Source organism: Candoia aspera, chromosome 8 (genome assembly GCF_035149785.1).
Source record: "Candoia aspera isolate rCanAsp1 chromosome 8, rCanAsp1.hap2, whole genome shotgun sequence".
Lineage (NCBI taxonomy): Eukaryota > Metazoa > Chordata > Lepidosauria > Squamata > Boidae > Candoia > Candoia aspera.
Window position 1 is genome coordinate 32,816,245 of NC_086160.1, and position 25,069 is coordinate 32,841,313.

A 25,069-nucleotide genomic window follows, 5' to 3' on the forward strand; every position below is an offset into this window, starting at 1 on the left:
AGCAAACAATCTGTACCTCCCACAGCAAGTCAGTTTTCTAAAAAACCTTTAGAGACAAATTTGATTAACTCTTTCAGTACCTTGCCAGATATTGAACAAGTGGGTATTAATGAAAGGCTAGATGATTGGAGGGAAATATTAGCAATAACATGTAAAGCTGCTAATCCTTTAATAGAGCTGGTCACCCCAACTGCTCAAGAACCTATCTTGAGAAACCATCTGCTGGTTTATCTCCTATTTTATGGAAAAGAATAACAAGGAGTCCTCAGGAGTAATTTCTACCATACACCCCCTGCTTCCTGATAAAATACTACACCACACAGAAAATGTAAGAAATGAAAACAAAATTGGGGCTGATAGACAAGAGGAAGCAAGATGTAGCCCAAATCTTTGTGAGTTCCCAACAGAGGTTGGCCACAGAGTAGGACTGAGTTACAAGGAGGATACCTTTAGCTCAATGCTTCTAAAAATAGACACAAGTCCCAAATCATATGTTAGGGCTACAGCTTACAAAGCAGTCCAAAATGGGTTAAGGAGAGAACTTGAGGCAGGAAAATCATCATTGCCTAGGCTTAAGCTATCCCTTTTGGATGTTGATACTATTCTGGGTTACCAACCCACAAAAGACCCCACCCAAATTGTGCTCACCTCCAAACCTGTTGGAGCTCATACAACAGCAAAGCAGTGTTGAAGGTAGACAAATTTCAAACCAGTGCATTTTTTTCAACACCAAAAAAATCTTGGATAATATCACTCCTTCTGAGTGACTGAAAGTCTCATGTTCTTTAACCCAAAATTCCAATGTTTTTCCAATCACCCCCACTGATATTACACACAAGGGTTCTATCCAGTTACTGACTTGGAATAGTGCTAGCTAGAAGAACACAGTAACCGATGGGGACCTGGTGGAGTTCCTCCCTGACTTTGACTTCATAATACTTCAAGAAACATGGCTGACCACAGATGATGAAAAGGTTCATTTACCAGGCTTTAGTTCCTAGACTATTCCTGCAAGGAAATACAAGACTAAAGGGTGGGCATCAGGAGGATTGATTACAATTGCCAAAGGAGAGCTGGGCTGGTAAGGACAGGAATTGGTCCTCAGAGATGACTCTCCCCATTATTTAGCTGTTAAATTTTATATGAATTCTCTGAAATGGTGCTACTGAACATATATCTACCCCCCACCACATATCTCCACATTTTTCCCCTAATATTTTGATGAATCTAGAAAATACAGTGTTAAAGATAAGCTCAAATCTAAAGCTACTGTAATTCTAACAGGAGACTTCAAAAATCCTTTTTTGATTTTGTACATCTGGGTGTTATCCCTGAGGACTATCTTAAAATCAACCACCCTGGCACTCTAGAGATCCCAAAAGAAATATGGCAGGCTCACAACTGTTCTCCTTGATCTATAAAAGTAACCTCCACATTTTAGGAGGCAAAGAACCTGATTTTATACATCCTTTTACATACCATTCGGGGACGCGGTGGCGCTGCAGGTTAAACCGCTGAGCTGTCGATCGGAAGGTCGGCGGTTCGAAACCGCGCGGCGGGGTGAGCTCCCGTTGCTCGTCCCAGCTCCTGCACACCAAGCAGTTCGAAAACATGCAAATGTGAGTAGATTAATTGGTACCGCTTCGGCGGGAAGGTAACGGCGTTCCGTGAGTCATGCTGGCCACATGACCCGGAAGTGTCCTATGGACAACGCCGGCTCCAAGGCTTTGAAACGGAGATGAGCACCGCCCCCTAGAGTCGGACACGACTGGACTTTACGTCAAGGGAAACCTTTACCTTTACCTTTACATACCATTCAGGACACTCTAGCAGTGCTTTAGATAATACACGTGTTACACAAAACAAGACTGGGCTGTTTTCAGACATACAACCCAGGTGAGGGAGGATAGTGATCACAAACCAATTGCAGGTCATTTCTAAGGCAGATTTGATACTAGATTATCCATGCTTCACGATAAGAGGCTACTAGCTAATCTTGAGGTGAAGCAGAATAGAAGGCTCAATTGGGCCAAGGTAGATACTAAGGCAATATCCATCTTTCTGAACTTAGAACAGGTCCAGACTCAGAGAAACTCAATTTCCTCCCTTATCCAAAGTCCAGATAAATTCCTGACTCAATATGCTGATCTATGTCTTTCACTGAGAAAATTCTTAACAGGTAAACTCCCCACCAGAGATTGACAGCAAATAAGTTCTCATTGGTTTGATTCTGACTTTCTACATACCAGAAAGTTACTGAGGACTGTGATGCATCAGGCCCAGGAACACCCTACCATAAGAAACCACTTTAAGAGACAATGAGGAAATTAGTGCTTCTGTCCTTGGCTTCTGTCCTTGGCTTCATGCCTTTAATAAAACCCCTCTTCTCCTGAGAGTTAGAATCACTGGCAGCAGCAGAAATGCCATCATGTGGCCAGATTGTTGAGTTTGTGAGGGTACTGAAATTAGAGCTATTTGGAAGAAGGGAAAGAAAGAAGACTCAGCCAATTATCACTCTGAGTCTGCTTAACTTAATTAGTAATATCTAATTATTTATTAGGTGTCTAATTATGCTAGACACCTTTCCTGGAAACTCAGACTGGTTGGAAAAAGAGAACCTCATAGGAGAGGAGCAGGTAGGATTCCATGCAGGTTGTTCTGTGTTAGATCAAGAAGTGATGCTCTTCCAAGTGATTGAAAAATATATATTTTGACCTTTTTGCCCTGTTTGTATATCTAAGCAGGTCTTTGTCTCCGTCTCTAGAGAAACTCTTTGGAATGCTCTGAAAGCATCTACAATTGATAGACAGTTACATATCTCATTATATGCACTCCACAATGAGACCACTTGAGGGTGAGATGAACTATAGCTGTACACCTCTCAAACATAGTGCCAACTAGTAAGGGCATTAAACAAGGGTGTATTTTGGCCACACTAACTTTTTAAATTAGTGTTATCAGTGCAATGGTAGGTGCCCTAAGTAGGTATTAAAAGAGCCAGGAAAGCAGTGGTTCGTTTCTGTAGAGCACATTCATTACAGATTAACTATAAGAAAACCAAGGGCATGCATTTTGTGATGGGCTTCAAAAAATTCCACTGGACCCTTGAAGGATACAAAATAGAAAAGTGCCTTGTTTTCAGTATTTGGTTTACATGCTATACTATGTGGAGAAGCAACACATTCATATCAACCAGGGTGCTCTGAATGTTGAGAGAAGTTCAGCAGCAATCTTCTCTTCCTTTTTCTTCAGAGGTGCCCATTGTGTGCAGCTTCTTTCAGTGGATAAAGATTCCAAGATAACTCTAGCTCATTCAAATGTTGTACAGTATTTGTAGCCTATAGCATTTCTACAATGTTGTCCAATGTTGAACAAGATCAACCTTTAGCAATTTTTGTGGGAAAAATATGTGAGATGTTATCTCTGGAACCATAGCATAATCTTGAAATTGAAGCTATGTAAGTTTCCATTTCCATTTGTGGAGGAAACAACCCCTGGTCACGCTGTTGTGAGCTTCCTGAGATCTACTATTTTCCTGTTGTTCTTCCTTAGATTATTTTAAACTTTTCCTTCTTTTTTTAAATATTAAAGCAATAAAAAAAGAGAAAGAAAAAAGGTACAGTAGCCATGCTTTTGCAGCTGACCACCTTATAAGGCCTAATAGGTGAGGTACCTGGACCAAACATTTAATTTAAAAAGTATTGAACTTCTGTTTCTATTTTACCATTTGAAAATTCAAGAGTTCTACAACGTTTTGTACCCTAGCAGATCTACATTTCATAGTTGTACTGTGGTGCTGTGCAGATGAAAGGCTATTTGAATTATTTGATGCTTTATATATTTATCTATATTGGTATCCCTTTGTTAATACCCATCTCAACATTTCAGGGATGAAAACAAGGATTTTTCTTTGTATGTTTACATCTCTCGGTATTATTATATTTAGTCCTGTTTTTTCTAATTTAATTATCAAAGAGCCTGAACATAATTAATTAAGGTGCAAATCATTTCAACTAGCCTATTAAAATTAAAATAAATATATTGACTGTAATCACTGCTCTGGATCAAAACAATATAATCTTTGTATGGTGACAGAAAAAGGCAAAATTTTAATAATTTAAACTGTATCAATGGCATATTAGTACACTGCAAAAAGCTCTAGTAGATAATTTACATGGTTGTCAGAATTCTGCTATTAAGAGGCTTAGCTGCCGATTACTTATGCAAAGAGCTGTCTATATTCAGCATTGTAAATGCTTATATCAGGCACCTTTTAATTAAAAAAAAACTACTAAACTTAGTAAGTGAACTTTAAATTAAAAAGAAGCTACCTTCCTTGATTTGCTTTTTTTCAATTATTCCTCAAAATGAAACCTACTAGTTAAGCATCATTAGCTGAAATGAAATTTTGTTTGTGACATTCCAGAAAATATGCTATCTAGTGGTCTGTAAAATCTATTTTTTGCCTCGATCCTATAGTTATGCGTAGAGTGACTTGCATAATAGAGTTACGTTAGCATCCTGCACACCAGCAAGATAAATCTGTTCTGCTAGTTTTTTTTTTTTTTATGGAATTTCTGAATAAGCAAAGCCATTGCATAGTAATTATATCATCTTTCTTCAAACAAGTACCTGAGGGACAACCATTAATATGCCCATTTTATAGATCAGAAACTGTGCCTGAAGCTGCCCAAAATATGCATTGGTGAATAAGAATTTAAGTTCATATTCTGTTTAAATTCAACATTTCTGATATGAAGTTGCAGGGTATGTTCTAGGCAACCTGCATTATTCTTGCCCAGGAAACTTATGGTTTCTCATTTGCATAATACTGCCTGACATATGAAAAAAATCATGTTATTTATGAAAATTAATATTAAAGTTAAAGAAAAAGCAAGGGGACATGGTGGTGCTGTGGGTTAAACCGCTGAGCTGCTGAGCTTGCCGATCGGAAGGTTGGCGGTTCGAATCCGCGTGACAGGGTGAGCTCCCATTGCTAGTCCCAGCTCCTGCCAACCTAGCAGTTCGAAAATATGCAAATGTGAGTAGATTAATAGGTACTCCTTCGGCGGGCAGGTAACAGCGTTCCGTGTAGTCATGCCGGCCACATGACCACGGAAGGGTCTACAGACAAATGCTGGCTATTTGGCTTTGAAAAGGTGAAGAGCACCGCCCCCTAGAGTCAGACACGACTGGACTTAATGTCAAGGGAAACCTTTACCTTTACCTTAACTAAAAAGCACATATATAACTCAGTAAACATACTGGGCATGATTATTATACTTACAGTATATTGCTATTAATTTGAGTTTTTGTTAAGTTCAGAAAACAATCAGTTTGATCTGGGGACAAATCCCACATGATATTTGGAAACTAATGCTTTGTATCTTCCATTGACTATCATAAGAAATTCACACATTGTTGTATGTCTAATTGAATAAAATTTGGATCATAACACAGCTTCCAATATAGTAAATGAAGCCTGCCATTTTTTACAGAAATAAATTCATGAATTTTCACTGCTAAGCAAAGTTGTAGCATATATCTGACCTCAAAACTCTAAGTGAGCTTAGACCTGATAAATCTTTGAGTAGGGGACCACCTAGCAATATTGGCTAGACTGCAAAGTTGAACAAACATTCCAGCAGAAGTCAAGGACAAAAACTGCTTAAATTCTGCTGTCAAGAAACCTAGCTAACAGAAGTCAAGCTGAACTCAAGGGAATCTTTGTATATGTATGTGGGTGGGTATATGCCTATGTTTCTTTACTTAGGTACATACTGTATATACATCAGCAAATGGAAACCAAGGCCATAATAGTACTCAGTGAGTACCAGACAAAGAAATACTTTAGATGTATGATTTCCCACAGACTGTTTGAATATTACCAAGCCTTGCTATTTCTTCCTAGCATGAGATAAGCACAAAGAGAAGAATACACGTCTATCAAGCAGGCACAGGTTGTGCATTACTACAGGGAATTATGCATAATCCTAATAAGCATTTTCTAAGACTTGAATTGTTACATTGATAGTGCAGTGCATCAAAGGAAGCAGGTAGGCAGCTTGAAGTGGTAATGACCTTGTATCTGCTAAATACTTTCAGCATGATACCGATTCATCCCTGTTGCTTAATACTAGCACTAGGCAGACAAAAAGAGGTAGGCAGCTAAGCCATATGTATGTATTTATTTTAAATTGGTATAATTCCAAATTGATACAAAGGTACCATGCATAAAGAACCAAGTGTTTGATGTCCTGAGTTCAGTTACTGAACTGAAAATTAGCAACGTCTTTGTCACACTTGAGCTTCTACACCATTTTAAATACTGAATAAAATAAAACTGAACAATTAACTAAATATGAGAGGGAGATACAGTGGAAGCAAGCAGCAGCAACTGAAGGAATATAATGCTCACTAAGAAGTGTCTGGAATGAAGAAGCCAAGGCAGTAACTTTTATTTTAATGAAAAATAATTATGTTAGCTAACTATTTAGGATCCAGGTAGCTGTTGTAAAGATGCCACTTACCACTGAAATATCTTTTCACTTAGGATGTTGGTTGGCAGGGACAATAGCTACTCTTGGGCAGTCAGAGCCAACTGCTCTTATACAGAGTGCCCTTCAGCTCAGGGAATGTATGCAATGCCCTACCCACTCCACCATTAACATACTATCCCAAGAAAGTGTGTGGATTGGTTGGCTTTTTACCAAATCATTGATCTCAATATCTTGGTCTACAGTTCAGATCCTGTCTTGTTGCTCCCTTTTTCACACCAGCTTCTCTACTTTGGCCTATCTCACCTTTTTTTTATCAACATGGTAATCCACCTGATTATGGTACTGAAGCCATCAAGGAAGTTCTTTATACTCGGACTATACAATAGAAGTTAAAATGTATATTCTTTCCTGGAAACATATGCAATTTCAATCTATAGTAGCTACTTCCATTGATTCCTCATCATCTTGGAAAAATCACCTATCTCCCATAAATGATCCCCCTGTAAAATGCTTCATTAGCAGCAGCTTGTTTGACAGGGAAAATCTCTTATATTCTTTACTAAATATTTGTATTGTCTTCTATCAGGAATAATGGAGAAGACTACCACAAAAGAATATGACTATAAACAAAAGAGGTTAAGTCATATTATTTATCTTCTTGATCCCTCAGAGATTTTCTAGAACATTTCCCATTGCAGTTCATGTCTCTCTTGGTTGGTTGATTTTTGGTGATTACATTGGTTTACTTTCTAGTTTTGCTAGGATACAGATTCATAATATTGATTAGAAGATATGTGGTATCATGTAAACCTGTTATATTAGATCCTAATCCTATTATTCTTAATATCAACATTATTAGACTATTAATATTTATCCAATGAAAGACATATTCAAATTAAAAATTATTCATTTATATATGTGATTCTGGCAGTAACAATTTACTTTCTTCTTTAGGAAGAAAATATTGAAAATATGTTGATGTGGTGGACAATTGTTTCTTCTCTTGGATGCATTTTATTGGGTTCAGAAGGATGGCAAGCAAAAGAAGGACATGACTTCAGATCATTTCAACCTCTTATGCGATTACGCCACAAGGTATTGTTAATCTATCAACAGGGTTGGCTTTGGTAGTCTAAATTTTATTCTTGGAAATCGTAAAAAGGTATTATTTGAGAACTATGAGTTTCCCATTGATTGTAGGTTTACATAGTAAGATAGGAAGGTATTTGTCCTAACAATCAGGAATCACACTGAGACGAGGAGTAGGTCTCTAGTGTTTATTGCTGCTACATAAACAGAATCCTAACAAACTGAATAAGCGTGAGAAAAACCCAGACATATAAACCCCAAAAGCCAAGGCGGGCCTGATCTGTGTCTCTTTGAATGGCTGCTTAATTCCTCAGTACTACGCATGCGTTTTCCACCCTGGATGGGAGCCCCTTCCTGCTCGCCATCATTACTCATGACATCAGGTCTGATCTGTGTCTCTTTGAATGGCTGCTTAATTCCTCAGTACTACGCATGCGTTTTCCCTCCTGGATAGAGTCCCCCTCCTGCTCGCCATCAGTACTCATGACAGTATTGCTTAGAAAATCAAGAACTGGAGAACACTGTGTTCTACCTCATATGAATGCATCCTTACAATGCATTCTATTTCTACATTAAAAGTAGAAATATGAAGAGATTGAAGAAACCTTTCTTTTAAGTATTTTTTTCAGTCCTTGTAACACTTAGAAAAAAATTGCGAACTTATTTTTCCAGGATTAAAAGAAAGAAGAATATCACATTTTTTTCCCCAGATTCATTTTCTGAGTTGAGTTTTTTTTTCTTTTTCTTTGCTAAATGAAATTGCATATAAAATAAGTTGGAAGGGTGTGAGAAAGGTATGATATGTTAGCATAGTAGGATTAGATGAACTGAAGGAACATCAGTGGGGTCCATGTATTTAATTGATGTCAAAATTTGAATGGCTTGAGACGGACAAGGCTGTTTGGAATTTCCTGAGTTCCCTGAAACAGTTAACTGTGTGGAGCTGGGATCACATTGTGCCTGGTATGAGGTATAGAGCTAGGATGACATCACACAAAATCTTAAAGTGTGTAAATATTATTAGTAATTGCAAATAAGTTGTATTAATAAATTGAAAATAATTTCTATTTACAAAACTGTTGTCCTGGTTCATAATGTCTCATTTCATCACGTGGAACCAATAGACAATATATATTTCATTTTACAAACTAAGAATCTTACATATTACATAACGTTTGGCTAACAACTGTACCATGTAGTTGGGAAGCACATGACTGTGACTAAGTAAAACCTTAAAGCAAATAATAGCTGATATCCATACCTGCATTCTTACTATGTGTTTTTGGAAATGCATTTGTCATGAAAATACAGTAGAGAATTATGAACTCATCTTTAATATAGAAGTGATCCTGATAAGTTAACTTCTAAAATAAGTTAACTTCTAAAAAAATGTAATTAAGTACAGAGATGTCTTTCTAATTTTAGTATTCAGTGGATCATATTAAATATGGGTTATATACAGAATCACATAAGATTTAAATACAATGAGATTCTAAAAGCTAGAGTCAGTTCTTGCTTCAGCCTTTGCCTTACTAATGAAATACAAATTACAAGGTGGAAATGATTTTTATTGTTTCTTATCAGATATAATATAGTAGCATGAACATATGTTTAATATTTTATTTCCTTTAAAAAATATCAGAACTGATATAAAATATTTTAAACAAAAAAGAATTTACAGGGACTGATTTTTAGTCTCTTTAAAATGAAGAGACAACAAAAAAGAGAATAACTCTTAGAGGGAAGTCTATTTCTACAAATAACCGGTAGAATTGAATACTTGTTATATCTTCAAAATGCTGTATCTTCAAATTTTATGGAATTGTGCAAATATAAATTATTAATATACAAGAAACAAAGAAGCAAAGAGAACTTTTAAGACTTGATCATAACCCCCATACACAATATTTATGCATGAATTCATACTAGAAGTAATATCTTTGAGTAATACTTGACATGCACTGATAATTTTTTTTCCAATTTAATCTGTATCCATCAATAGTTATTTATATGCATATATTCAGAAATATAATATACTGTGGTATTTATATTATAAGTAGCATTAAAAGAAGAAAATGCATGAAGAAAAATCAAGAGCTTCGACTTATTAATTTGGAAAGGCTATGGTTATTAGGTGGCAGCCTATCATTTAAAGAGTCACATTAACTGTCTCTAGGTGTTTATCTGAAAAGGTGAGGACTGAAAACTGTGCACGAGTCTGTAAAGGTTGGACTCTTAGCCCTCTCTTTATGCTATTCACTCTGCCCATTCAGTTCCTGACCTCCATGCCTCTCACAGGGGATCTGAACAAAATTTCAATCTCCTTTCATGTAATGTAGAACAGGGTCTATTTGCATTCAAATAATAGTTTTATTTAATATAGCTTCTTTCTAAAGACTATGCATTACAATGTTTACAATCAGTACAGATTTCAAAGTGTTTAAAGAAAAAAAGGACAAATCTATGAAAGCATTAATAAAAATTATAACGCTAGCGGGAACAGGAAATAACATCTTCCACAACTTACATTGCTGGGTTAGTGAATGCCTTTCAAAGAAGGAACTTCTTGTCCCATTGCAATTAGAAAGATTGCCAGGTAGTTCCCTATTTTAGGGGCAGCCACTGGGAAAGCTCTATTTCTTTTCTCAGTCAAATGTACCTCTGCCCCATTCCATTTTATAGAGGCCTCTCCTTCAGATCTTAGCTGCTAAGCAGGCTGAGATGGAAGGAGGCAGTCCTTGGGCAACCTGGACTGAAACCTACATGCATGCATGCAGTCACCATCATTCAATATTCTGTAGTTTCCATAGATTATTCAGATAGCCCCAAGTACCATGGGTTACAACCTGGATATAACTAAGAAATAGAGGGTGAGCTTAATTCATCACCACACTGAGATAGGTGATCCCACAAGTAACCAGGCCATACAGTATGTCATGTAGGACTTTATAAGTCATAACAAGCCCCTGGAATCATACCTGGAAGCAAACTGGCAACCAATGCAGCTCTCAAAGTAGTGGTGTCTCATGAGCATACCGAGGCATGTCTGTCACTGCCTATGCCACTGTATTCTGGATCAGTTACATCTGTCAACCCCAGACTGGTCAAGTGAGGGTGTCGAGGTTCTGTTCCAGTGCTTGGAGGTTGTGCAGGCCTGGACTGAAAGGATCTGACTCTAACTTAATCCTACCAAGGCTGAGTGGCTGTTAGCATTAAGGCCGCCTGAATCTGGGAATATTCCATCTTTAACCTTGGCTAGGCAGCACTTCCCCGTTCAAGAATCGTGTGCAATCTGGGGATCTTTCTGGACTCATGGCTTCTGCTCAATGAGCAGGGGACAGCTGTGGCCAGGAAGGCCTTTACACAGATTCATCTGGAACACCAATTGTGCCCTTTCCTAGATCGGGAGGCCCTTCAGACAGTCAATTACACCCTAATCACCTCAGAGCTTTACTGCAATGCCTTCCACATGGGGTTGTCCTTGGAGACGTTCTGGAAGCTTTAACTGATCCAGAATACAGTGGCATAGGCAGTGACAGACATGCCTTGGTATGCTCATGAGACACCACTGCTTTGAGAGCTGCATTGTTTGCCAGTTTGCTTCTAGGAATGATTCCAGGGGCTTGTTATGTCTTATAAAGCCCTACATGACATACTGTACAGCCTGGTTACTTGTGGGGCCACGTATCTCCTGTGGTATCATTCTGGCTAGTTTGATCAGCAGAGTTGGCACATTCCAGATCCCTTCAACTAAGCAATGTAATCTATTGGGACCAGGAAGCACAGCTCTTTTGCAGTGCCTTCCCTCTGGAATGAGGCTTGCTCTGAGGTCCATGTGGCTCACACCTTGATGGCCTTCTGGAGGACCTTAAAGACCTGGCTCTTCTCCTAGGCTTTAGGGAAGGGTGGTTGAAGCCCCTTGTAGGGTATATTTAAATATAAATAAATAAATACATGTAACATACTGTTCACCAACTTATTTATTGTTTATTTGGATTATTTATAGTTTGGTTTTATCTGTGAGCCTCCCAGAGTAAATTGGAATTAGGCAGCAAATCAAATAAGTAGCAGTAATGATATAATGATATCCATATAGTGATATCTTTGATTCCATTTAGCTTTGCTTTTCTCTTCTAATCCATCCATTAGTATATAAATCAAAGCAGTCTAAACTACAATTCACAATTTCCTCATGCATGTCTTTAGAATAGAGTCTCCAATGTGGTCAGTACTGACCACTTGATAGGACTATCAATTATTGTGATTGTTGTTGTTGTTATTACTATTCATAGTACTATTGGTTAAAGTAGTATTTATTACATTATTTTCATATAATAAATGTTTGTGGGATCAATGAACAATCTGAAACTTCATGAAGGGGTGGATGAACTAAAGAGTTTGGGGACTTATGCTTTAGAAAATATTTTCTACAGAATTAAATTAATGCTACCTATAATAATTGTGAAAATAACCAGGAGTAAGGGCCCAGATTATTGACTTGTAATACTTTAAGGTATCAGAGGCTGCACTGAGCTTTTGATATTAAGGATTAATATCACTATTATGATATTATATTCATATATAAAAATTCAGAAAGAGTCCTACTATCGGGCAATCTGGGATATTCTAGTTCTTTCAGAGATTTAGACTGGTTAGCTACTATGTTAACTTGTAAATCATACATAACACAGTTCTACTAAAATAACAGCATTTTCATTCCATTTTAGATAATAGGATGGTGTAATGATTGCCTATCCTAACAGAGTCAGACTCACAAGCAGGTACTTAATGATATCTGATTTATTGTGAGAATAGTATGTAAATACAGAGAAAGCTGAGAATGAATAAAAGCGCGCCAAATACAAATTAAAAACCCTCGGCTCAAAACGTAATCCCTCCCCTCGCCTGGCCATAGCAAACTCCCCCCCCCCCAGGTGCTGTTAACCGTTTTCTGCTGGTCCTGGGAAAGTAACCCTGAACACATGAGATAACCCAAACACATTCCAAACCAACAGCCAACAGATAACAACTCCCCGAGATGGAATCCTCCTCCCTTCCCAGATCAAACACGTATCAGGTAAATGACATGTGAAACGTTACGATGTACCAGGAACATTGGAATGGTGAACATGACATACCTGTTGGCAGATGCTGGGAAAGCCTTTAGCCCAGGAGAGGTCAAAAAAGTCACACACCAAGCATTTCTATAAAAATAATTTATTTACAGAAAGCAAAAACAAAAGCAAAACATTTAAAGGACTTAGCTCCCTTTGGAGCAAGCCTTCCTCGCCTACATTGCCGGCAGAGAGAAAAAGAGGAAGTGAGAACAAGTCCGGGCAGGTTTCCTCCCCCCACAGGTGATTTGCATGAAGCACGTGAGAGGAGACAATCTAATACAACCTTTTTAACCCAGCCAAAATGATTAGGCACATATAGCAGTCTTAATCTAATAGGAAAAACCTCAACAATACCGCCCCCCCAAAAATACTAAGGAGCAGGTTTCATCGGATAAGCAACATGAAAGCGTCTAACTAAAACAGGAGATATAACATCGCGGGCAGCCACCCACTCAGGGTGGGGGAAATGTTTCCATAGAATCAGGTACTGCAAAGTGCCACGAAGCTGGCGAGAATCCAGGACCTCCTTCACCTCAAAATGTTGTTGCCCGTCAATCATGATTGGTGCAGGAGGTGTAGGTTGGAGATGCCAGCGATCGGAGTGGTCGATAGGCTTGAGGAAGCTGCAATGAAAAACAGGGTGTAAACGTCTAAGATTGTGTGGTAAATCCAATTTAAATGTGACAGGGTTCACAACTCCCACAATGGGAAAAGGGCCAACAAATCTAGGAGCTAATTTCTTCGAGGGTTGAGGAGACTTAATGAACTTGGTGGAAAGGTAGACCTTATCCCCAACTTTAAAGGCAGGTTGAAGTGCTCGTCTCTTACCAGCATGCAGTTTATAGGCGGACTGGGCATCAGCCAACACCTGTTGAATAACCAGCCAGGAATCAGCCAGGTGTGCAGCCCAATCTGAAGGAGAACAAGGCGGTGTAGTGGGCTGAGGCAGATCAGGAATGGGCACAAAATCCTGGCCAAAAACAGCACGGAAAGGGGTGTGCCCTGTGCTCTGATGAACCGCGTTGTTGTAAGCCACTTCAGCAAAAGGCAGGAGATTAACCCAATTGTCCTGCTGATAGTTAACAAATGCGTGCAGAAATTGTTCAAGGGTGGAATTAAGAGCCTCTGTAGATCCGTCAGTCTCAGGATGCGACGCAGTGGACAACGCCTGTTTAGTGCCCACCAGCTTTAAAAATGCCCACCAAAATTGGAAAGTAAACTGGGTCCCGCGATCTGTGACCAAGTGGGAGGGGCTCCCGTGGATCCTGTAGATGTGGATTAGGAAGAGGCGGGCTAATTGTTGAGCAGACGGAATGGAGGCACATGGAATGAAATGGGCTTGTTTAGAGAAGTAGTCTTTCACCACCCAAAACACAGTATTTCTCTGACTAGGGGGCAAATCGACAATGAAGTCCATGGAAATCTCCTCCCAAGGACGGGAGGGACTGGCCACCAGTTGAAGCAAGTCTTGCGGTTTGCCCCCCTTCCGTTTTGACATGGCACAGACAGGACAAGAAGCAACATCACGTCTCAATGTAGGCCACCAGAATTGCTGGCGTGCCAGATGTAAGGTTTTCACAAAGCCAAAATGACCAGCCACCTTAACATCATGAGATCGACTCAAAATCTCCCTTTGCAAACTGTCAGGGACATAGAGGTGGTTCTGCTTCCATGCAAAGCCTCGGTCAAACGTAACATTGTCTCTATTTGCTTGCAACCAGTGTCAGATTTCAGTTCGGAGAGAAACTTTTGTTGCAATTGCGAAGGAACCACCGGCGTTCCCCCAGCCGGTGAAACTGAAGCTGAGGGCAGCTGCGCATGAGTCCAACTGTGTGTGACAGCTTGCATACCCAACTGGGGTTCTGTCCACAGCGTCCCCACCACGTCAGGTACCTGGACCGAATCCTGGGGCAGGCAGGAAAGCGCATCAGCCAGGAAGTTTTTCTTTCCCGGAATGAACTTCAGTTTAAAATCAAAGCGGCTGAAAAATTGAGCCCACCAGATTTGTTTAGGGCTGAGCTTATGGGGCGTGCTAAGCGCTTCCAAATTTTTATGGTCAGTCCAAACCTCAAAAGGACATTTGGCCCCCTCTAAGAGGTGGTGCCATGTGTCCAAAGCAGCCTTGACTGCAAAAGCCTCTTTCTCCCAAACATGCCATCACCTTTCTGTCTCGGAAAATTTGTGGGACAAATAGGCACAGGGCTTCAGGCAGCCTGCAGCATCCGCCTGCAACAAGAGCGCTCCAATGGAGAAATCGGACGCATTCACTTGAACCACAAAGGGCTTAGTGGGATCAGGGTGTTGCAGAATAGGTTCAGCAGTGAACAGGCTCTTTAGTTTGTCGAACGCCAACTGGCACTCAGGTGTCCAATTGAGCAACGCTTCTGGGTTCTTCACCTTCCGTGTGTCCCCCAGCCCCTTTGTTCTTAATAAATCAGTGAGAGGCAATGCAATTTCTGCGAACCCCTGGATGAACTGGCAATAATAGTTGGAAAAGCCAAGAAAACTCTGGAGCTGCCTGTGAGTACGCGGGCACTCCCATTCCAAAATAGCTTGAATTTTTGCAGGGTCCATTTCAATACCCTTGTCAGAAATTCTGTACCCCAAATAGTCAAGCTGAGTCTTATGAAATTCACACTTAGATAGTTTAGCATAAAGCTCAGCCTTTCTCAGTTTGCTAAGCACCTGTTTCACCAACCGCTCATGTTCCTCCATCGTTTCAGTATAAATCAAAACATCATCCAAATAGACCAGTACTCCTTTGAACAAATGTTCATGTAACACTTCATTGATCAATTGCATAAACACCCCAGGTGCCCCCGCCAAACCAAACGGCAAAACCTTGTACTGGAACGAGCCCAGTGGACAATTGAAAGCAGTCTTCCACTCATCCCCCTCCCGTATATATATACGGAAATAGGCTTCTCTCAAATCCAGCTTAGAGAAGATCTTCCCCTTGGCCAGATGTGCTAACATGTCTTTTATTATTGGCAAAGGATATTTGTTCAATATTGATACCGCATTTAATCCGCGGTAATCTGTACAAAGTCTCAATGTCCCATCCTTCTTCGCACGAAACAAAACGGGGGCACCTACTGGCGAATTCGCTGGTTCAATAAAACCCCTGGCCAAGTTTTTGTCCACAAACTCCCGCAGCACCGCCAGTTCCTGTGTCATGGCATAGATTTTTGGCTTGGGTAGTTGTGCATCAGGGACCAACTCTATGGCACAGTCAGTTTTCCGATGAGGTGGGAGTTGGTCCGCCTCTTTCTCACCAAACACATCTGCAAAACTCTGGTATTGCTCCGGCAAGCCCTCCAGTGGGGTGGCAGTGAAATGCGGGGTTGCTGCCACCACGCTCCCCATTGCAGCCTGCGGAGCATCGTCCTCTCCAGGGGCTTGGTAGAAACCATCCCCCAAAGTCAAAGTCCTGTGCCCCCAGTTTATATACGGGTTTTGCTGGACCAACCAAGGAATCCCCAGAATGACCAAAGGACCCCCCACAGGCGTCACTACAAATGGCAGCCCTTCACGGTGGCTGCCCATTTGCAATGCCACCATGCCCGTGGAATGGGTGACTGGCTTCCCCCCTGCCATAGAACCATCCAGCTGGGTAAAAATCATGGGACGTTTTAACAGAAACCTGGGTAACTCCAGAGCAGCCACCACGTCAGGGTGCATCAAGCAACATGAACACCCTGAATAGATCAACGCCCACACTTCAACAGTTCTTGTGCGGGAGCCTAACTTCACTTTCACTGTCAGTGTAGGATAGTTGCCACTCATCGAAATGTGGTCGCGCCCTTCCTCTACCACCTGCCCAGCGGCACCCTTTAAAGCAGGTGGCTGGCCTTTCCCACCGGCTGGAGCAGCTCAAGCTCCCCCTCGTCCCCGAAATAAGGGACTTCCTCTGCCTCGATCTCAGCCAAAGCCGCCTTCATCTTCCTGGGTAAAGAGGGTGACTTCCCCGAAGACTTTCCCGGGTGTTCCTTGGTCTTTCCTCTCAGGCACGCCGCCGCTCGGTGACCTTCCTTCCCACATCGGAGGCATTGTCCCTTCGTGTAGCGGCGCTCTCCTCTTCCCACGTATGTTGCCCAGGCTTCCCAGTGGGTGTAGCAGTGCGGGAACCCTTGCTGAGCCTAGCATATTTCATCACCTTCTGGTGAACAAAAGTTTCCTGGGCATGCTCAGCCTTCCCTGCCAGCTGTATCCACTCATATAGGGAGTCCAGGTCGTCTCGCCCAAGCGACCACCTTAGGACCTCCGTGTTTAGACCATCCTTTAAAAGTTCTATTAAGGTGGATTGGGACTAATCCTCAACTTTCCCAGCCAAAGCCTTAAATTCCAGAGCGTAGTCTGCCACCGATCGTGGCCCTTGGCACAGCTCCTTCAATGCCCATTTTGCTCTTTCTTTAGCTAACGGGTCTTCAAAGTGTAATTTTAATGCCCACAGGAATTCCTCCAACTCCTCCAACTCAGGGGCCTCCGATTGACACAACTGCATGTACCAATTGGCTGGCTGCCCCTTGAGCTTAATGGCAATGGCATTAATCTTAGCCCTTTCTGAACGGAAGCACTGTTCCTATTCGTCCATATAACTTCTTTCATTGGTAAGGAAAAACGACAGCTTGGTTGGGTCTCCATCGAATTTAACAGTAAAATCCTTTATCCCCACTCCAGGCGGTCCCTTCATCACAGCTGGATGATCAGCCTTCCTCGTAGCCCCCAAAGATCTCCACTCTCGAGGAGGGGACCTTGAAATTCTCACCCTCAGTGCTCTTACTTCCTCTCGGTGTCGGGTCCTACTCCTTTCCTCTGGGGAAGGTGGGGGCGAGGAAGGAGTCGAGTACCTATGACTGGACTCCTCTCTCCTCCTCTCTCGGGGACCCCAGTCCATGGACATTTTTCGGAACATAAATTCTAAGGACTCCAATTTAGCCTCCAGCAGTTTTATACGTTCAGGGGTTTGGGATCCCTCCTTTCTCTCTTGTCTCACCACAGTTGGGGACAACGGGTACCGCTGCTTCCAAGACATTCTTGACGTCCCAGGTAGGGCTCCCTGTGTCTCATCCCAGGTGATCAACTCACCTGGCGACTCGCCGGTTGGTTCAGGGACTCTCTTGCCTCCAACCTCCTCATCCCTGATGCTGAAGCTCGACCCCTCCCGAACTTCTGAAGTCTCTCTAGGGGGAACTTTTTCCGTTCTTACCACTGTAGAATTGGGTTCCCCCTCGCTCGACTCCTCGCTTTCCATAGCTTGTGGATTTGGTTTGCTCATCGCTAGCATGTCCCCTCACAAATAATCTGGAAAGGGGCTAATGGAATTTTTTTTTTAGATTCTCAGCTTTATGTAATGATTGCCTATCCTAACAGAGCCAGACTCACAAGCAGGTACTTAATGATATCTGATTTATTGTGAGAATAGTATGCAAATACAGAGAAAGCTGAGAATGAATAAAAGCATGCCAAATACAAACTAAAAACCCTTGGCTCAAAATGTAATCCCTCCCCTCACCTGGCCGTAGCAAACTCCCCCCCCCCCCCAGGTGCTGTTAACCGTTTTCTGCTGATCCTGGGAAAGTAACCTTGAACACATGAGATAACCCAAACACATTCCAAACCAACAGCCAACAGATAACAACTCCCTGAGATGGAATCCTCCTCCCTTCCCAGATCAAACACGTATCAGGTAAATGACATGCGAAACGTTACGATGTACCAGGAACATTGGAACGGTGAACATGACAGATGGAGATGATCAATCAAAAAGCATAATATCTTTCAAAAGCATTGGGTACTGCTGTGGATGCAGAACATAACAGGGAAATTGTATTGAATAATCTCCATCCTATAATTTAATTTCCAATTTGTTTCTGGGCCAAATACAAATTCAGATCAATAAATTCCAGAATTATTTGGAATGAAGTATCTGAACAACTGAACATTCATTGTGGAATTCCTTGCCTAAGAGATCAGGTTTGCTCCATATTTACTCAGCCTAAGACAGGCCATGACTCCAGTTCTAGTCTGTTTGGATTTGGATTAATTTTAAACTATTAATTTTAATAGCAATTTGATTTATTTGGGATTGCTATGTAGTGTTTTTAAAACTGTTATTGCACTCTTGGATCCTCTATGATTCAAACACAGGAGCACGTATGAATATATAAGGCTGGGGATCGATCTAAATTTAAAGGGTAAAATGTGATTGAGAACATGCATGTGGATGTACATAGTATCTGGGACACCTTAAATCACATACATATTTTCTTGAGATCACAAAGCAACTGCTGAAGGCAGTTCATGAGTTCAAGAAAAGATGCAGTTGTATGCATAATCCAAACCACATTTTCCCCATATACTTGCACAGTTCTAACAGATAATTTATCTATACTGAATGAATTTCCCTTGAAAACTTTTTTTTTTAACCTCAAAGCCCACATTTTCATTTATGAATTATAAATATTAATTAAATATTACAGAAATTTAGTGTTAACAACAATAGAAAATAAATATATTTGTCTAGTTGGGATAGAAGTTTTCTTAGCTCAAACAATATTTGAAAAAAAATATGTGGATACAATTGATCAAATACTTTTTGGCTTTGCAAATTATTCTTGCTTTCCCAGAAAGAAACTGAAACCGTGATAGCATTTATAAGAGCATTTCCATTTGGTTAATAGTTTGAATTGCTAATGACTTGTTCCAGATCATTTATTAAAATGTTTCCCTCCTGAAATAGGTAGAAAGTACTTTTGGCATCCTTCTGAATTGTCTGTTGATGCCACTTAAAGCTTGTGTCAATGCGTAAGCATTACTTCAATGAACCAGCACATGCTGTGCGATTTTCAGATTTAAGGGAATGAGTTCAGAATTTCATTAGAACAGAATACTAAACAGCCAGCAGCAATGGTTTCTTACTTTAAAAAAAATACAGAGTGGTGCTTGATATGGTAATATTTATATACACAATCATATTTTTTGCTTCCTTCTGAGAAGTGTTGTTTTAAACAAACACCTTGTATTATTTACTTTTAAACAGACTTCTGTGATGGCTCAGACCATCTATAGTCTGAGTTTTCACAAGAATGAGGGCTAAGAACCTCTTTTCCTGCTAAACTTGAGCAGATACTCTATGAATTCTGCTGCAGCACCATCTGTATCATTTGCAAATAATTCCCAGTGCAGTTTAAATCTCAGTTACAGTTCCTCTGTTTCATTTCACCATCTGTATATCCCTTATACATTTAGCTTGGGTCTGGTGTGCACAAGGAGCACATTCAGCCAATCCTTGTTAAGCCTCAGCTAGCCAAAAGCTGAATTTTGAGAATGTCAGCCAAACAGCAATCACTCTGCTGCAATCTTGAAGTTTCCTTCCCACTCCCACAGGGTTTCCAATGCTGTGTGAATGAGAAACAACCCCTCTTTCTTCCCTGATAAAAGGAGAAGCAGACAACTCTTCAGTTCACCATTGTGCTATTCCGAGAAGCCCTGTAACGAAGCCCGTTGTGTTATTTCAAAAAGCCCCCATTATTCTCCAAGCTAAGCATGAAAATGTAGCATGTCAGCAAACCTGCATTCAGGAGATTGTTCCTGAGCTGGGCTGAAAAAAATGTGTGGTGGCTGGAAAAGAGCATAACTAGCAGTTTAGCAGATTGTCCAGTGCCTGTGAATGCCAGATAAAAAACAAGCGTTATCAATAAAAGAGAGGGGTAGGGCAAAGCAAAACAAAACAAAACAAAACAAAAACTGGTTTTCAAAGACTGGTGAGGAAGCAAGTTTTTATTCCTATGCACCTTATTACTGCTGACTTTCTGTTAAATGTGATTAACTGGGACAGTACAAAATGAGTGGCAGGGAAAAATCATCACATGATGGCACTCTGCATAATTGTTTCACCCTAACTGCTCATCAGAACTGCTGGGCTATGATAGCTGTAGACATCTTTCTATCGGAATGTGTTTTCAAATAAATATATTTTTAAAAAGCCTGGCTTCTTATCTAATAGTGATAAGTTACAAGAAACATCCATTATAATACTCTTACTAATCTTATTACTGAAATTTCATCACAGTAATTCTTTATCAAATACATATTTGGATAACATAAAGGAAAGATAATAACTTTGCTAAGTTCCTATATACAGCTGGGAAAAGGGTTATATCGCTGTCTAGAGTAAATGATTTTAAACCAAGAGATAAGCATGTTTATGATTTGATTGCAAACATGCAAATAGAGAGAAAAAGAGAGCCTTAGAATAAAAGAAGTACATTGTTGTGGTAGATGGTGGCAGTTATTGACAAACTGCTCTCCCTCCTTGTCTCTATCTTTGTAAATTAATGACGAGCTGTCCAACATGCATACTTTTCATTGTATAAACCTTCCTATTATTCAAATTAGCCAAATGCTTTTTAAAACTCTGTCACAATACCCAATATTGAGCACTGTTTGCTGGGATATATGAATGATGTACTTCTTTAAAAAAACGTAGCTTTGAACTTTAGTTTTGATTTAATTTTGAATAGCGTGGGTTGTTTTAAATACTGTATCTTTTTGGGGAAAAAACTAATATTTCTTCTGTGCTGAAGGAACAACCAGCACCATACAGACAGATTGTTTTTCCCTTAGTATTGGAATAGAAGTCCTGTGAGGGCATAGCTCTAATTTTAAAGGTAAATGATTTTGCTTTTATTTTTACCAAGAGAAAGAACCCTTCCTCCTGTTTTTTAGTTTACTTTCATGTGTAAATAAGTGATTCAGAAACCCCATAAATCAATAAAAATGCTCTCATGAGAATCTTTCATGCCAATGGTTTATAGATGTATAAACTCAATGATTGTAGAAAAAATGTTAGGTTATTTTGAAAGTGAATAAGTTTCAGGCTTTAGAACCCTGCCCTTTCTTCTTCTTTTCAATAGCATGTAGTCTTAAGTAAAATGCTATGGCCAAATGCTGATTTATACTTTTCATATTTTTCCTACCTTCCATTTTCACCTAAATAATGTTATATGGCTATGTCTGCAAAGGAATCATTGCAAGGAGATTAATTTTTTGACAGCTGATGTATTCATTTTGTTTGAAACTATGACTAGAATTATTCTTCATGCTGTCATAATCCTAAATAAATTTTATTCTGAAAAGGAAAATAGAAATGTATGTGGGACAAAGTAGGAGATGGCAAGCAGGAATGAACCCTATAGAACATTCACTGTCTGTTAATGCCATTTACTTCTTTGTTGGTTCAGAATTTAGGAATCATAATTATTATTATGACATTCCTAAAGGTGATATACATTCATTTTTTAATCTACAATTTATGTTTTTGAAGTTAAGAGAAAGGAAAAGAGAGAATTTTTCTTTAGGTTATATGAATTATTTAACTCCCTGAATTGCCTATTTTGCTGTTGATTCCAAATCATTCAGTGTTACTGTTTCTAAGTATCTCTTTAATTTTATTTAAGTAATGCTATAAATTATAACACATACAAGAGAACTTTGAAGTCTTAATTCCTTTGTTTGCTTATTTCATTAGATATCATTAGATTTAAATGCTACCTAATTGCGAAGTAACAAAGACAAACAAAAGTATATAACATACAGTATAAAATATACAAAAAACAACAACAAAACATACTCCATACTACTCCAGGGCCTGGGGGAACAGCCAGGTTTTCAGGGCATTCTAAAACACCATCATTGCTGCAATAATAAACTATATCCATTGACTGTATATAAAATATTCTCTCTGTTATTTAAATGACCTCAGAAATCAACACTGTTTGATATTAATTCAGAGGGGTGGTAGCAGGCTACATTCCTGGTTCCAATTTTCATTGGGAAGTCAAGGTTTCTCTTCCCTCCTTTTTTCTCTATGACAACTTACGTTAGATTCCTTTATCAACAGCCTTGCTTCAGATTTACATTCTCCCAGGACTTCCATATCTTCTCCATTTTTTTGGTTGCCTTTGAGGTATAAATGGTTGGCTTTCAGGATGTCCACTTTCATCATTCTGTCCTACTTCAACTTGTCAGATGTTAACTTAAATTGTTCCAACTACAGATGTGAGTTTTAAGTTTCAGCAGTTAAGTTTAACTCTCCACAATCCATTTATTTCATAATCAAAAACAGTAGGTCATGTAAAATGAACTTTCAGATAACTGTGCAGTGAGTGTTCAGTCTCTTTCAAACATAGAAACATATTTCTACTTTATACAAGATGGATGAGAATTCTGTTAGGAACATTTTATGTCTATGGCTTTGTCACTTGTTACTTGCAAAACTGTCTTCTCAAGGAGAAATCTTTTCACCTTATATGATCAGTCTGGAAGAGAATGTTACTCACCCTCAGTGAGGTCAAGAAGGTAGGAGCCCAGAAGATGGCATTGTCTAAGGCAGGGCCTTCCCCTTAGAACAACTTACCTTCTGAGGTCAGACTAGGCTGTTATCTTTTTATCCTTCAGATTTTAATGATTTTGGATTTTACTGTAACGTAAACTGCCTAGATTTACTTACAATTATAAACTAAGGCTCTATAGACAAACATCCAAGATTATATACTGCATGTGTTTGTTTGTTTGCTTATTCTTCATTCATTCTTGAGCCTTAGATTATAATTCACTTTGTCAAACCTAAGCCTCTTTAAATGTGCTAGATAGTATCTTCCATAATTTATAGTCACAGTATTTTGCACCTGCTGCATTTGGATTAAAGAGTGGGTTTTTATAAGAAATAAAAGAATGTTAGAATTAGAAGCACATAACCTGAGGTTTCGATGGCAGGGGTTTTTATGGTACAATTAAGTTAAAGTTAATGTAGATTTTAAAAATCATTATGAGAGAAGTGACGTATTAAGGTTATGGAATAAATATAAACCCAGGTTGTACCCGAAAATATCTTTACTGACCTTAACACAGGAAGCATTTCATAGAAAAGAAACAGCAGGCAAAGAGAAATGATTAACATATCAAGACTTATTAATTCAGATGGACAGACAGATGAATGGAAGATGGACAGCTCAAGATGAAGTCAAGAGAACAATTAATTGCAGAGGAATTTAGTTTTCAATGGTTTTGCACAATTAAGATAAAAAATTAATATAGATAAAAAAGGTAATGGGGACTGACAACATAAGACAGAATTTGAAAATGAACTGTGTAAAAATGATGAACATTTGATTGGAAAAATATATAAACTTTTGTTGAAATGGGTAATCCCAATGTTAGTAATAGTATGTTTTAGAAGCATTCTGGAATTGTAATTGAAAATGAGTTGGCAGTGCAATTTTAGGCTGCAGCAATAATTAGGTCCACTATGCCTGCCACCTTCAGCAAAGGATCGTTACCTTGTCGTGGTGCTGGAGCTTGAGCACCTCAATGATGCCATGAGCTAAACCGTGAAGGGCCACCCAAGAAGGGAAGGTCATGACAGAGAGGTCAGACTAAATGCGATCCCTGGGGAAGGTAATGGCAACCCACCCCAGTATTCTTGCCATGAAAACTAAATGGATCAGTACAACCAGAGATATGTCGGTATACCATCGGAAGGTGAGACCCCCAGGTCGGAAGATGGTCAAAATGCTACTGGGGAGGAACAGAGGATGAGCTCAACTAGCCCCAGACGTGATGACGCAGCTAGCTCAAAGCCGAAAGGACGGCTAGCGGCCGACGGTGCTGGTGGTGAACGGCGAATCCGATGTTCTAAGGATCAACACACCATTGGAACCTGGAATGTAAGATCTATGAGCCAGGGCAAATTGGATGTGGTTATTGGTGAGATGTCAAGATTAAAGATAGACATTCTGGGCATCAGTGAACTGAAATGGACTGGAATGGGCCACTTCACCTCAAATGACCACCAGATCTACTACTGTGGACAAGAGGACCACAGAAGAAATGGAGTAGCCTTCATAATTAATAGTAAAGTGGCTAAAGCAGTGCTTGGATACAACCCAAAAAACGACAGAATGATCTCAATTCGAATTCAGGGCAAGCCATCTAACATCACAGTGATCCAAATATACGCCCCAACCACAAATGCTGAAGAAGCTGAAGTAGAGCAGTTCTATGAGGATCTGCAGCACCTACTGGACAACACGCCTAAAAGAGATGTTATTTTCATCACAGGAGACTGGAATGCTAAGGTGGGCAGTCAAATGACACCTCGAATTACAGGTAAGTATGGCCTGGGAGAACAAAATGAAGCAGGACATAGGCTGATAGAATTTTGCCAAGACAATTCACTCTGCATAACAAACACTCTCTTCCAACAACCTAAGAGACGGCTTTATACATGGACTTCACCAGATGGACAACACCGAAATCAGATTGACTACATCCTTTGCAGCCAAAGGTGGCGGACATCTG

At 39.8% G+C, this 25,069-nt stretch overlaps 1 protein-coding gene across 1 annotated transcript in view; it reads left to right on the forward strand.

The window, feature by feature from the left end:
* The window catches only part of FSTL5 (follistatin like 5), a 392,971-nt gene that overhangs the window by 31,278 nt on the left and 336,624 nt on the right, over nucleotides 1-25,069 (forward strand). The window contains exon 2 of the mRNA XM_063310578.1: nucleotides 7,455-7,595. Within this exon, the coding sequence (XP_063166648.1) occupies nucleotides 7,473-7,595 (123 nt within the window). The 5' untranslated portion in view covers nucleotides 7,455-7,472. The remainder of the gene's footprint in view (nucleotides 1-7,454; nucleotides 7,596-25,069) is intronic.